The sequence below is a fragment of the Lepeophtheirus salmonis genome, chromosome 8 (assembly GCF_016086655.4).
Source record: "Lepeophtheirus salmonis chromosome 8, UVic_Lsal_1.4, whole genome shotgun sequence".
In the NCBI taxonomy this organism is placed as follows: domain Eukaryota; kingdom Metazoa; phylum Arthropoda; class Copepoda; order Siphonostomatoida; family Caligidae; genus Lepeophtheirus; species Lepeophtheirus salmonis.
In genome coordinates, this window is record NC_052138.2 from 12,215,329 (window position 1) to 12,231,919 (window position 16,591).

General features: G+C 30.2%; 1 protein-coding gene across 1 annotated transcript; it reads left to right on the top strand.

Moving 5' to 3' along the window:
* Positions 1-2,831: 2,831 nt before the first annotated feature.
* LOC121123301 (uncharacterized) lies at positions 2,832-5,130 on the top strand. Its single transcript, XM_071890396.1, has 6 exons — positions 2,832-2,927; positions 3,029-4,194; positions 4,249-4,416; positions 4,489-4,512; positions 4,578-4,769; positions 4,821-5,130. The coding sequence occupies exons 1-6, from the start codon at positions 2,858-2,860 to the stop codon at positions 4,914-4,916; spliced, it is 1,716 nt and encodes a 571-aa protein (XP_071746497.1). The 5' UTR covers positions 2,832-2,857; the 3' UTR covers positions 4,917-5,130.
* The last annotated feature ends 11,461 nt before the right edge of the window (positions 5,131-16,591 follow it).

Here is a 16,591-nt window from a genome sequence, read left to right on the forward strand (position 1 = left end):
AATTCATAAAAAGTTAGACATTAAAGAAAGTAAATCCTTTTTTATTTGTCTATAACATTGATCTATAAATAATATTACTGAAGAATCGGAATTTGTATCGGAATCGTTTATAAAGATAGTATTGGAATTGGGTAAAATTTTTATATCAGTACATCCTACTAAAATCCAATATATATAAATTTTTGATTAAGGCTTAAAACTACGTTTCACAGATGTAGCCAATTCTGATTAATTTATCGATATAAAATAAAGTATACCTACGAGTATTTTAAATATACATAGTGATTGAGATATAAAAATCAACTAACAGTTCTAAAAGGATAATTTTCATTAGGCGGGTTACCACATCTATCTTGCGTGCACACTTATATATATATAAATGATATCAGGAGAAGATTTGGTCTAACAAATATATTATTACCTATATACACACCTATACGTATACGCACAGAAAAATGTGGTAGCTCGCCTATACTTACAATCTACTTATTTAATCAAAATACTATTATTATTTTAGTAATATTTCCGATAGATATATTTATCAGAAAAAATAATGTTACTCATGGCTATGTGCTGTTACAGCCTCGAGTCATATAAAATTTATTTTGGAAAAATTTGAACTTTTAATTCTAAATTTTATCCCTAAAAATAGAAGAATAATGTTATCTAAATTTATTGGATTTTGATGTAAAAGTAGTCATTCAAGATAAAAATGACTATTACAAATGAATGTTGGTGTTATTTGAGACTGCTAGAATTACTATCTTTCGGCTATATTTTATAAAATAGCTCTTGTAAAACTTGTACTTGTCATGTACAAAAAACAATTACACAGTTCATTTCCGAATAATATTTATATTTATATTACAAATTCAATGTATAAGACGAACGTAGTAAAGTGTATTATCTATAGCAACCTTGAGTTTTTTACTTATCATTAATCAGAGATATTTCAAACACCCATTGTACTTTTATAGAAATGAATACTTTTCAAACTTGAAATATACAACCGTGTAGTAAGAATATTATCAAATAGGATCAACGATTCTAATGTAAATTTTCATTAGATCATTACTGGTTGCTGTAGGGATCAACATATATCCACATTTTATCATGTTCATTCAAATTGCTCACCTTTTTTGCTAAAATGTTAGTATTAAAAAACCTCTTCAACCTACCAAAGTTTCACATACCTTTACACTGCCCTCTAAGTATAATACGAAAAATAGTTCAAGCGCCGACGTTGAACTGTTGTTCGCTCAACTGTTACGTTATGATCAAAAATCCTTTGTCTTATTCTCTCTTCATTTTTTTCTTCTTCTCTAAACCTTACAATCTCCCTTAAATAAAAGTGTTCAAAGATACATATGTTATTTTATGGATGTCATTGCCTTGAAGGCCAAAAAAATGTTATCGGAACCGTCTCTGGAGCCTTAAAAATTTATATGAAAAATTAGTAAAATCCATTAACACACATGACATTCGAATTTAACATATAGATACAAATTGGAACATCATCATATAAAAAACAATAGTTTTATAGGTGGCTGTAGTTAACTTTTTAGATAATTAATAATTAAATCAGAGGGTTCTGTATGTATCAAAATATTTATTCTTTTGGAAATTAGCTGTAGACGGATTTATAACTATTCTTCTACCTCTATACTTAAAGAAAAACATTTCATCCCACTAATTAAATTGCTCTTGATTGAGAGAAAAAGGTCAATCCTAAATGTCTGTATAGTATCGATTTGTAGACGACAAAGATCAAGGTCTCAAGTCATAAAGATAGCTAAATAAAGTTGTCAATTAAATCTATACAACAGTGGATCATAATCGTTGAGAAATGCCTTTATTGAGATTTTATAACTGAGTTCTGAAGGTAAAAAGCTAAAGAATCGTTCATATTAATTGTTTTTACTGACGTCACAGAAAACAAAATATAATCAAACGTATTATTCGTGGCAATGTTGTTAATTTAATTACAAAGTTGTAAAAAAAATCATCAAATATTATTAAAAAAACTGAAGGAAACTTAAAAATTTAAGCAACTAGGGTTTTTTTCTAACAATCTTTGATGCCTAAGTTTCAAAGTGATGGCGACATTATTTGAGCTATTAAAGTGTTGAATTAAGCAGAGGAAACTGTTCAGAACTCATAATATTATACAAATTTAAATAGGATATTACTGCTAGGGTTGTGATAGAATATATCTTAGGACAGGAAGATGTGGGGCAAAAAATATTTTTTTCAATTTTCAGACTGATATACCATTTTTTTCAAGTCTAATATTAAATGCCTCTAGAAAATTATATTGAGCTTAAATTTTTTTTCCCGACAAAATATTTTTTGTAATTTAATAATAAAGTTTTTAATAATGTTGATCAATAACGTTAGTTTAGAGAGTAATATATATTTATTTCTATTATTAATGGTACCCCAATGCTCACGATAACTTATATTATTATAATTAAATGTTATACTTAAAGTAATAAGTATAAAAATATTATCTATTCATAAGATAAAACTCAAATTTGAGCTAACTTCTGAAATCTTAATACAAATTTTATGGACAAATGATATTGTATCAAAAAATACAATCGTACATATTAGAATAAATTAACTATTTCATCTTTTAAATAAATATAAGTAAATGATCCAGTAATCAGTAGTTTGATTTGATACGTATATTTTGTGATTCATACAGCCGTACAAATGTTCATAAAAATCATTTGCTCACATTTGAGGAGCTAAATAATAAATGAACACACAGATGAAAACAGTATGGGTAAGCACTATATAAAGATAAACTATTTCCACTATTTGATATTACTTACAAAGTATCAACTTTGGGAACATGAGGTCCATGAAAGTTGTCTTCCTGATCGTGGCTCTCTCAGCTTTGTTCCTTGAGAGCAATGGACAAAGTATGTACATAAAAGGGTTTTATCATTGAAATTGAGGATATATGCAAATCCTGTTAAGTATAATTGAAAATAATATAACTAACTCTTTTCCATATTAACAGTCAAAACAACACCAGCACAGGGCGTGAAAACAACTGTGGTTCTAAAAGAAACTACTACAACTACTACTACAACGTCCACTACGACGACAACTCCCGAGACAACAACAACTACCACCACAACGACCACGACAACAACCACCACCACAACAACTACTACAACCACAACAACGACCACGACAACCACTACTACGACAACAACCACTACTACGACAACGACGACAACAACTACTACGACGACAACTACTACAACGACCACGACAACCACTACTACGACAACGACAACCACCACCACGACAACAACCACTACTACGACCACAACAACCACCACGACAACAACCACTACTACGACAACAACTACCACGACCACAACAACTACTACAACGACAACAACTACTACGACGACAACAACTACGACGACGACAACAACTACTACAACGACAACAACCACTACAACGACAACAACCACAACAACACTACGACAACAACAACCACCACGACAACAACCACTACAACCACTACTACGACAACGACAACCACTACCACGACAACAACCACTACAACCACTACTACGACAACGACAACCACTACCACGACAACAACCACTACTACAACCACGACTACCACTACGACAACAACCACAACAACGACCACGACAACAACAACCACGACTACCACTACGACAACAACCACTACAACTACAACCACAACCACTACTACAACAACAACCACCACGACCACAACTACCACTACTACGACAACAACCACAACTACTACGACGACAACAACTACTACTACAACGACAACAACAACCACGACAACCACTACGACAACAACAACCACAACGACAACAACCACTACAACTACAACCACTACTACGACAACGACAACTACAACCACAACAACCACTACTACAACAACAACCACCACGACCACAACTACCACTACTACGACAACAACCACAACTACTACGACGACAACAACTACTACTACAACGACAACAACAACCACGACAACCACTACGACAACAACAACAACCACGACAACAACCACTACAACTACAACCACTACTACGACAACGACAACCACTACCACGACAACAACCACTACTACAACCACGACTACTACTACGACAACTACTACCACTACTACGACAACTACTACACAAGGTAGATTTTTATCTATTTGTTAGTATTATTATTTCATGATATTTTGACTTGCAGCTTGTGCAACTCAGAGTGGGAACTCTTGTGTATTCCCATTCATCTATTCGGAAAAAGTTTATGTTAGTTGTACAACTACCGATAATGGGGGTGTTCCTTGGTGTGCAACGTCATTATATCCAACAGGCTTTGCTCATGAATATGATACCTGTAACTCTGCTTGTGCAAGTAAGTAATTTTAACGTCAAAGTATAACTCAAATTACTTTTTCTAACATTTGTTTTCCTCATTTCTTACTAGCCGAACAAACAAAAGAACCAGACAGTAAGATATATCTCAATTCATACCATCAAATAATTAACTTACTCATTTAAATATTTATCTTCTAGCATGCAAAACAGTCACAGGCCAAAGCTGCACATTCCCTTTTCAATATAACGATATTACTTATAATAATTGTACAGCTGTTGGGGATACAAGGGCTTGGTGTGCTACATCATTGTACAACAATACTAATGAAGCTTTTGGGTGGGAGTATTGTAATTCTGCATGTTCTATTGCACCTACACCGGCTTCAACAAGTAAATTTTTGTTTTGTCTGAGATTCTAATAATTTATATATTTTTTTAAAGCTTGTCAAACCCTTGAACAACAGCCATGTGTGCTTCCCTTCGCTTACTATGGGACCTTGTATTTCAAATGTACTGATGTTGATAATGGGGGTGTGAAATGGTGTGCAACATCAGTTGACAGTACAACCAGTGCAGTTGGCTGGGGTAACTGTCAAAATACAACTTTTTGTAATTAAGAAATGTGCTCCTTCACAATTATGAATTATTATTTGGACTGATTTCTATTAAATTTTTTGTATTATTTTTTTTTTTAAACTAATTAATTTTATGGTCAAAAAATAAAAAATGAAATACATAAATCAGAACAAAATCTAAGACTAACTAAAACTAAGAGTGTGTATATATTTGAGGTAATTTTCTTAGGTATATATCTATGAATGGAGTTGTCAATGAATTTCGAGTTATTGGATCTTATTTTCAACCTGTATTGCACTTACCTGCATAGTCTATTATTAAGGTTGAGACATTGCCTCGGTGGGTGAGCAACCGTCCTCTTAACCCCAAATATATCCATTTTTTATATCTACCCCGAAGACTTTTCCTTTTTTATTGGGTTTCCAATCGACTTAATGATAAAAGTCAAATACCAAAATCTAAATTTATTAATATCACAAGCCAACTAAGTTTTATTATTCAAAAATCTTTTAAATTCCTTGTTCAATTCTAGTAGTACTTATATTCATACACATAGAGATGGAAGTAAATCCCCTCATTACTCTTCCCCTGCTATCAATTTTTGTCAATCACTTCAACTACTCTTTCTCCTCGTCCCTTTTTCTCTTCTTATCACAAAAAAGCAAACTACGTAAACAAAAAAAAAGTTACTGGGGCCTTACTACTTTCTCCAGTATTGCTTATTATCACTTGCTTTAAGTCTAGTTATGGATGAATACATTAACAATAGAGCATCTACCATAGTCATTCTGACTCTATTAAATGCACTTGGGTCTTTAGAATATTTGGCATATTTTGATTGCTCTATTAAATTCTTTTTTTCTTTTTGATTGTATATTGTGATAGCTATGAAACAAAAAGGCTATTTATTGCTTGTATTTTCCACATTCATTCCACATTTGAATCAAGTTGGAAGTATATTTTAATGCAATTTCCTTACCAGCTGCTTCCATAGATCTAATTTCTTCCTATACTTTAAAACTCTGATGGATACGAAATTTAATATTAGTCACCTACAACATTTTTAATTCTTTACAAAATTCAACATCTTAAAGAATATAAAAGTTAAATGTCCATCTTGTATGCAATTGTGCTGAAATTTGAAATTTAATTTTTTCAAATTTAAAACAGAAATTCAACCCCCCAAAAAAAAAAAAAAATAATAATAATAATAATATATATAATCCTGCAGACATCCTTTTATCCCATGAGGAGTTTTTACTCTTGCTGCTCTAAACGAATTTCTAAGGACAAAGTTGGTCGAGGGGAGAAAAACAGAATGAGTGTGAGGAAGATCGGAAAAAATAAAATATCTTTACCGATTTATAAGTCAGAGTTCTTAGATGAAGAATTTATTTACTAAGTGTCTTATTAAAAAAGACGAAATTCATTTTTTTACAAATAATGAGGTGTTTTAGTTCCATTAACTGTTATTTTCACATTTAAAATACTATTTTATGTTTTCAATATTTCTGTAATATGTTTTAATGCCTAGCTTTTTAGCTTGTAAAAAATCAACAAATAACACCAAATAATAAATCATTGGAAAGAATGTAATAATATGTGTGGATATATGTATTTGGTTGATTGTTGTGTGTGTGATTTAACTGCGTGATTCTGCAGGAAAGAAGGAAAAGATAGGCATACATTATATATGTGCACTTACCAGCAGCTCTCTCCTGAACTTTCTTCACCAAATGTACAATCCAGAGTTCGCAGTTTCCAGTAGAGTCTCTCTGCTTTGCTGACAAGCAATATTCCTTAACTAATCAATATAACTAAACAAGAGTCGACCCTTCAGATTGGTTTGACTCTTTAAATGGGCCTCTTAAATTACACATATGTTGGTAAAGCCCTATTTATTATGGTTTTTTTGTCTATTCTAGACGTTTAATATCCATAGCTGTAATGTTTTGTGATTCTTTCTATAACAGGAAAAAAAAAAGTTTTTCTATATACATATGATTTTTGGGTACCTCAAACCCTTCCCTACAAAACGATATTTAACATTGTTAGTCTTTAAAATATAAGTTCATAGAGTTGTCATCATGTGTAACATCCGTAACACTGGGTATTTTGTGACTTATCTCAAAATCTAAAGGTTCAAAAATATTTCATATTACAGGCTTATCTTTATAACAATATGTTTAACTAAAATTTAAGTATTCAATTTTCTAATTTAAATCAATAGCTTGTGAATGTTAAGCTTGGTTTCCAAATTTATCTCTGAATGTAACGTACATACTGCTAGAATACCCCATATGCTTTAAATATACCGATGAAATCATATATGACTGTTTTGATATAAATTGTAGCGTTCTATTTGCAGAGAAAGTAATGAGTTCTTCTTTACAAAAATGAAATTTTGGAAGGCTACTCTAGATGATATCATATTATATACGACGGGAATTGTTGTAGATTTTGTTGGCCCTTTATTAATTTTGTTCAATGTGTTTTAGAGTTTGAAATCCAGGTGCTACTGCTCAGAATTTAATTAGTGCTATTTTTAAGAAACTCGGGGAGGTTTCATGGCTGCATTATTGGTTTCTGTCTGTGACCGTCGAAGACAAAAAAAAAAAAAATTCTGAAGCATATTTCTCATATTGTGTTTACATAATCTACGTTTTGCTGTAAAAATTTATATCTTTCAATTCAGACAATCTTACCTAATAATTGTAGGCCCAAAATTTCTAAATTTTATGTTTAAATATAAAATCTCTTTTGTGGTTCCTAATATTTATTAAAATACTTACAAACTATATTTGATACTTTTTTTCTATTATTTCGATCTTTCAAAAAAAGAACAAAAGAACTAACTCATTTAGAAGTTGTAATAAAAACAACTTTTTTAACTCCTTAACCCCGTGCGAATTCCCTTTGGTAAAACATATTTTGAATCACCATATCTTCGATATATGCATAGAAATATATGTATTTTCTTTTAGTTGAATGCATAAAAAAGTATGCACGTTCTTTAAAATGCGCTTTTACTATGAAGCGGTATCTGAACCATCTGGTAGAAGGCTATGAAAAAACCCTGTGGGGTCTGTTAAAAAACCAACATTGATTGTTTTTTTGTTTATTTGTGAGTACGTTAAAGTGTTAAAAACACTCCATTGATAAAAAAATAATAACTTTGGGTAATAAGGTCATTTTCATGTTTATACACTTAAATATGACTTGTATTATCGTTCATATCTCCTGATTAACACATTCATAATTTATCTCGGCGTTACCTCATTCACAGAAACATCTACAATGTCTTTTTGCTTTCTTACCAGTCAATATTTATGTTTTGCTCCTCCTAATCAAGGCTCTGAACTTTGATTGGTTGATTTAGAAATAACTTATGAACAGTTGTAAACATTTTTCAAAAATTTGGAAAAAACGCGTATTTTTTGGGTGGTAGATTACAATTTTTACAATTCTCTTGAACAATTTAAGTGCAACAGTGAATTTTTAAACAGTATATACCCTCATTTCTCCTTCATTTGGATAAGCAAATTGTATCATTGTATTCTTACACACTTAAAATACCCGCATTTTGACAAAATCCTTAAGGACTTGTTACATAATAGATTAAATAAGTTTTTGTTTTTTATACGTCATAACGGATCAAACTGTATCTTTATGTCAAGCTATTTTTATTAATTTTAAAACTTTTAATTCTTTTTGTGAATTATGCCAGAGCAGGAAGCAAAACGAAAAAAAATTCAGACATTGAGGTCATTATTTTTTCTTCTGTACCAACACATATCAAGAAGAAGGCATCAGTGAATCTATTGTAGATTTTGAGAGGCATTCTAAAAATAAGCTTGGCCACTTCCTTTTTGAGTTTGTTTATCAATCCTATGAAAATAATGGCATATGTGGGTTAGTGTGACTATAAAATCATTTTTTGTTAGAAAAGTAATGGTTTTCGTTAAAAAATGGTTTCTAATTGTACAAAAAACATTCAAGAAAAGTTTCAACAGTTTTGAAAAATATTTTAAGGGAGCTCAATAGCCCTATAGTTTTGAAAATTACATTTGAAATGAAAAAACTAACTACTTACTTAAATACTGTCCATATAAATTAACAATAAAATATATTTCAAATTATTTGCCAAAAAAATTATATATAAGTTCAAAATAACGTCAATTGAAGTTGATAGAAGCCTTTTTTTTATTTCTTACGCATATTGCATACCAATTATTAGACTGATAAATATGAAAATTTGCAATGAGGTTTAATTCAAATTCAATTCAACGGAAAAAAAAAAAATTATAATTACCATGACATTAGTTACCTTTAAAACTCAATTTTAACACATTATAAGAGGAATATAAATCTAAGACATACAAAAAATATAACTTGGATATATATTTTTTATTTTTTCTTGAGGAAATTATGACTTTTATCTCCGTATTGCAAGAAGTTAAGGACTTCCTCTAAGTCCAGCGAGTAAAAAGATGAAAAGGATCCATGGTTGGATTTCATAAAAGTCTTGTAACATAAGAACAACGAGTTTTAAAAAAAAGGTATGAGAGGCACCAAGACAGAACTTAATCAAACAATTTTCTTCACGATTCTCTAAGCTTATACTTTTGATGATCAAACTAATTAAATTATTAAAAAATTTATGATAAGCTTTTATATATTCTTCAAAAAACTTTTTTTTTAAATATTCAAAATAGTCGTAAATGATTTGATCAGTTTATTTGAAGGATATCTGATTGTATCTCAAGTGATTTATCTTGGAAGTCATTTAACAATGTAAATGAGAGTATGACTATCATTTCTCTTTATTTGACAAGGGTGAGACCCTTGTCCTTCTCTTGATATTTGAAAGGTCATTACTTTAGCTTCTCTTAAGCAGGAATAAAATATGATTGATTAATTGTTCAAGAGTAATTTTCTTAAATCAATAACAACACTTTCAAATGATGCCTTAGTTCAATCAGAGGATAAGATTCGAGGGGTTACGGGATTCAAATTAACTTATTTGACCTTTTTTATCATTTGAAAGGGCACATTGTCCTCCAAGAACTTTTGTGCCTGCTTTAAGCTATTGGTCTGCAAGATATTCCAGCCATTATTCATTATTCTAAACATCATTCTCCTCAAAATATTGAACTTATCTACATAAATGGGGCCATACACTCTTTAGTAGGGTTTTTAAAAGCTTCCTTTAAAAAGTTGGGTTATAGTTTTGTCTTCTTGTCAGAACCAGGATGTATTTTGATTGTAAGCGATCTCCTTGTTTTTGCCTATACCCCTAACGATCTAAGAAGGAGTATCTCCCACAAGGAGAATATGTGGATGTCTAAATAAAACCAACTGATAAAATAACTTTAGACATTTACAGTCTTTTAAAAATAAATCCTGCCTGGCTTTATCAATAACTACCGAGAGTACCCTGCACTGATCGGAGTTTTACGTCTATGAACAGAGTAATAGACTGACAAACATTGCTTTAACAATACTACATCCAAGTCTGTGTAAAATAATAAAAGTATCAGTTGACAACCTGCTTATTTTTAGAGGAATATTATTATTCAGAATACAAAAATGGTCTAAATCCTCGTGATTGTAAATAAATAAGAAATTTAAATGTTATCCACTTTGATAAAGGTATATAAAACATTATTTTTATTATTTAATTATTGAAGAGAGAGCACTTATACTTAAGGTAATTACTTGATAATCTGCTTGTGAAAAATTCCTTATCACAATGGACAACAAAAATAATTGGAATAAATGAAAATATTTGCAGGTACTAGTTTTTCAGACATTTGTTACCAATTGGAAATTTTGTGCATGTATCTCAATTAATCGGAGACGACTTTAAAATCTATTGAATATTCATCATTTAATAAGTAAGAATTCTAAAAGGATGTTTATTGTATCTCTACCTTATCTTAAAATCAGGAAAAACATATTAGAAAAAACAAACAAAAAATGTAATAAAATAAACACTTTCCACTGGATGCAAAAAACTTTTTAATCTATTTATGAAACTTAATTTGACCCCGATGATTTGACCTTTTAAATAAAATCAATACATTTATGATTTCTTTAAAGTAATTATCAAATTTGGTTTATTTAAGTGCAAATTTTGGTGCCTCCAAAGGGTTAATAAGAATAATTTGTTGACCGGAATTGACCAAAGGTTGACAAAGAATACAAAAATAATCCACACTCAATTTAAAATAAATCATTCCTTGTTACTTTTATACACATCCTGATTTTGAAAACTGTATCAATCATGGATATCTCAAAACAATAATATTGCACTTGATATACTTTTTTTCGTACCTGCAAAAAGTCAATTTATTCTATTGGTGTTCCGGGGACAAAACATAGTTCAAAGTGTACACAATAATACAAATTTACAACATAGTCATTACGGCGATAAAGTTCCCCCAAGATTATCCGAATCACCACTCCATAATTGTAATATGCAACTAGGTTAGTAGAATACAAATAAAAAAATTAAGCAAATTTGGTTAACACTTACCTCTTGCATAATTTTAATTTCTAAATGAGTATGCAGCAAAACTTTTTTATTATGGGTTGTTTTAAAAACAAAGTAAAATATGTCTTTGATCAAATAAAGATTATCTGGTTTAATAATTTTCTATGTCTCTCTACTTTTAGAAAGCAATAAGTGATCACTACTTGACTGTTTATTAAATAAAGAAGACATTATTAATCTTTAGTTGAGAAAAGAATAAGAAGATGAAAAAAAAACCAGTTAATATTCTTCACATAATAAAATAAATTTATAATTAAACTACTAACCACTTAAAACATTTAAATAGATCATTCTTCAATTTTTTAAATACTAACTTTTTTTACTTTTGATTTTGAATGGGAATATTAATCATTCTGATCGACTTGATGGAGTTTCTTTCTTTTCTAGCTTGGGCCAAAAAATCTTGTGCTATCTTCACCCCTCTTTCTGCTCCATCGTTAACCCCAGACAAGTTATCGATTTTATTTTTGCCTGTGTAAAAGCCAGGAACTGATTCCCATTTTTCAACTGGTTTCTGAAAGAAGCTTTTGCTTAGCTTCATGATGTCAAAAAAAAAAAAAAATACTAGGAATATGTACAAAAACTGTAATAAATTCAGTTCATCTACAGTACATTTACTGGACTCTGTAGGAATGTCAGTTTTTTATATCATGAGTTCATATCCCTCATGCAACAGTGGCTTTGTTCTAAATTGAGTAATTTTCATGACGTCTTTGTTTTGATGTTGTTTCCAACTTTAGTTAGGTAACAGAAACGTTCCAAGAACGCCTTGATTGCTGCACCGGCACAAGTTTATCAAAATTCTTATAACTGATCAAGTTATTTACTAGTATGAAATCATTCAACGGTAATGCTAAAGTAAGTGGAGCTGTAAACCACCCAGACTGATAACCAATTATCAAAAATAGAACAAAGCGATTTAGTCTCTGTTGCCCGCCAGTCACACGTGCAATCCCGTTAGGTATTTCTTGAAATCAATTGTTTACTAAGCAAATTCATCGTTATAGCATAAAGAAGCTTAGATGAACTGTCTAAAACCTTTATCATTTACCTCACTTAAGTAGAGAATTTACAGGATTGGCAGTAATTTATAATCCCCTCAGTGGACAACGGTTTGCAAAGCTGAAGGATATCTTCTTTCTGCTCTTCGAGTCTATGATCCAAACATGGAAAATTGAGGTATTTGATATCCTAAAGTGTGAGTTGTTCAAACACAGTTCTGAATCTAATATAATAATCCGGGGGAACTGCAACACTCTAAATGTCCTTGTTTTCTGTGTATGTTAGAATATAAATCCAATATTTATATTATATTAAAAGGATAATTTGTAAAAAAAAAAGGACAACAGGTTGTCCTTTTTTTATTTCCTGTACTACTATTTGATAATGCCTATTTGTAACTGCATCGCCCTAATAGTCATTTAATATTAATAGTCCCTAAACGAAATTGAAATGTATTTTGTTTGTATTATTAATCTTCATTGGTAATAATTAACCCTTTTAAATAATCAAATTTCCCAATTAAATTATCTTCAACTATTGTAAATCTGGGACGTCGTCACAAAAGTAACCAGGAGCAAAAATCACAAAAATGAAAAAAAAAAAAAAATATGGAACCACGTAGCTCAATGGACAACGTTCTCGGGAGAAGTTATTCTCTTGAACTAAATGTTTGTAGGTTTGCATCTCAGTCCTTCATAGAAAAGGAAATATACTTCATATATATGGACCTCAAAGACGATTCCTAGGTCAGATAGAATAATTGTAATACTATAATGTTTACTTATGTATACATAATCAGTCCAACCTCGTTTTAATTATCTTTTTTTACTTTCAAGCCAATAAAAAAAATTTGGTTTGAGTAGTGAGTTATATACTCGTGGCCATCCAAAAGGGTTGGGTTGGAGAGACTGTATTCCTCCAAATTAAGAAATTTTTGATTTTACTAATGAACCACCCACCAATACTACTTACATACTCATATATAAAATAAAGGATTTTTTTTTTAAATTCACATTATAAACAAAGAATAAATGTTGTCTTCTCTTTTGTCCAGGACCAATAAATATATATATATATTATTTCTCTATAAAGGATGAAGCGGGGTCAGGATTCAGAAATTTAGAAGTTATTTGTCCAATACCAGTTTAGTATAGTGTGATTCTATTTATGCCACTATACCAATCAGCACTACTTCTACAATTATCTTGTGATAGGATGGACATTTCTAAGAAAAGTCCATCAATAAATTTGTTTTTATTTTATTTGCTACCTGAATTTTGTTTGAATATTTTTTTTCATATACTCACCTCAGAGCTAATCGAAAATATTGATTGAATGTAAAAAAATATTTTAAAAAACTTCAATGTTCCAAAAGGAGTTTGAAGATGCTTTAAATAGCGGTTCTCTATTTTTACCCACAGTTACAAAAGATACTGCAAACTTATTTCGTACCTCAGAGATAGATGAGATGGAATACAAAGAAAAATCATGTTGGAAACCAACCCATCAAAAGAATTTAAAATATAGTCTGAAAAGATCGATGTACGATTATTGAACGTGTTCTAACAATCACTGACCCAAAGAAATTTTAAAACTCTTCCATAATCACTTTCAAAGACTTGCTGTTGGTGATGGAGCTAATTTTTTGATCTAAATCGGAAATGTATACAACTTTTACAGAATATTGCATTTCCAAATTTATAAAAAATCATTTAAATGGTAATAAAGCTTCTGGGCCCGATGGTATGAGTGGAAGGATTTTTACACAATGTGTCGATGAGGTAGTTTCCTACTTAGTCCAACAGAGAAAGTCCATAGAAATCTATGAGAAACTTACAAAATCAGTTATACAAGGCCAGATTGTTCTTATCCCTTCGAAAAGTGTGAGATAGACTACAGTGCTCAATGAGAACTTCATAATTATTACTGGTGTTCTCACAACTGAAATTGAACCAATTTTAAATTCCAAAATGGGAAAAGATCAAAAAGGTTTCCTCGAAGAAAGATAGATTTCTGACATTTCAAAAAAAGTACAATCTACGAAGTGAGATTTTATAGGAAATGGAAACTTTTGGAGCTATAATTGCTTTTGACTTCAGCAAGGCTTTAGATTCAATCTAAAGTGTCATGTCATGAAAGTAGTAAAAACTCCTTCCTAATAAATACTTTAATCCTGTCAGAGCTCTTCTCTTCCATGGAACATCAGTTATCTCTATAGGAGATAGGAAGAGTGACTGTATGTATAACTTTGAGAAAGAGTTGTCGAAAAGGCTTTCCTTCATCTCCCTTACTATTCGTTGCTTCGCTAAATGATCTTGCAGTTTTTATTCAAAGATGTTTATTGGTTTTCGAGTAGATTTTGGGAACGATCACGTTCAAGTGTCATTTTCCCAACTTGTACGTAAGCTAGAGCCCTCAGGCTTTTGTGTTTTTCTTGTAACTAATTGTTTATCCTATAATATATCTAAATATGAATTAATTTATATATATTCAGATAGCAACTACAAAAAACGGGCCCTTTTCTATTTTATTTTTAGTTTCATCAATGAAAATATGTTTTGAAGTTTATACCGGAAAATATCTTCTTCTTTTTTTCTTTTAAAAATTTTATCATTATTATTTAATCATTTCACAGCTTCTCACAGCTAATTTAATAAAACATTCTTCAAATTGTCAGAGGGACCACGTTAATATACATTTTTTACTATACATGTACATTTTAATAATTTCACCAATGATGATTGCTCTACGTTTCAGCGAATATCTTTTTTTTCTTTTTATGAATTAAAGATAATCTACAGAATGAATTTATTTAAAGAACATCCTTTAAAAAACTTAAAAATGGTTTAATGAGAAAGTAAAATAGGGAATTAAGTTGAACTAACAATTCAAAATAAAGAATTTAATTATTTGTATTATTTTATATTTAAATATATAACAACGTCACAAACGTTATAATGACGTAGGATGCCACATCATGAAAAGTTGTTAATTAAATAATTAAGCACGAATATGCCGTATCCATTTATATAAATATATAAGAAACACTTGTGATATATATACTTAATAGTACTTGAGTTTATATTTAACGGATTGAAATAAATAAAAAATGTATTGAAATAGATTTGCTTCGTAGCCGTTTATCCCATGGTCAACATTCAATAAATTATTATTTTAATGCAACAAGGTACCGTACTTATTTGTGTTTGGCTTTTGTCTGGAAATCTTAGACGAGTCTGAGAACGATTTATTTTTTGTTGGACCGAACTAAAACTTTATAAAAACAATCTCAGTAAACTCTCCTACTATTAATAAAAAATAAGAAATTGAAAATAGTGACGGCAGTAAAATAAGCGAGTGTGTCTGAGTGTAATTCTACATTAAATATGTGGCGAGCTCATAGGATGAATCCTAAAACCCCCATAGCTACTTTTCTGAATGAACCAAAAGCTTAATTCTTCATTTAGAATTTAGTTATTAAAAAGTATTTATTATTTACATTCTAAGTGTTGAAAAATTCAGGGAAAGGCTTAGAAGACATTTAATTAGGTGGATTTATCCCTCTTCATTCATAAACCAAAGTAGAACTTATGCTCTGTCACATAATTGCGATACCTGAGGAATCGAAGGGAAATTAAAAAAATAAATTAAGAAAAAAAGGATATAATTCTTTAGTTAATTGTTTACGTAGTTTTTTTTACGTTGATTTTCATAAAATTTTTAATAAATTATAGTCACTGAAAGATTGTATTTTCCAGGGAAATGATCATTCAATGCCTTTTGTGATGATCAAGTTTTCTCCAAGGAACGAATAGTGTCCTACATTATAAAAAAATTATTTGCAAAAATTACCTAGTCCAGATGGTTTTGTTGGAGAAACTTTTACTCTTTTCTCTGAAGAAAGTGCGTCCTATCCCTTACATGTCAGTAAATCTATGGAAAAGCTTTGTAAAATGCGGAAATCTTTTACCACTATAAAAAAATCACCATTTCTAATAAATGTAACAGAACATATTCTAAGAACTGGAGACTAATAACAGTTCTTAATTAAACGTATAAAATCTTATCTGGCATTTCG

What these genes read in the sequence shown, in the direction of transcription:
- LOC121123301 (XM_071890396.1), top strand. Translation starts at nt 2,858, where the DNA reads ATGAGGTCCATGAAAGTTGTCTTCCTGATCGTGGCTCTCTCAGCTTTG. An exon ending in CTGTAACTCTGCTTGTGCAA is followed by an intron (nt 4,417 to 4,488) that starts GTAAGTAATTTT and finishes ATTTCTTACTAG; the next exon opens with CCGAACAAACAAAAGAACCA. An exon ending in ACAAACAAAAGAACCAGACA is followed by an intron (nt 4,513 to 4,577) that starts GTAAGATATATC and finishes TTTATCTTCTAG; the next exon opens with CATGCAAAACAGTCACAGGC.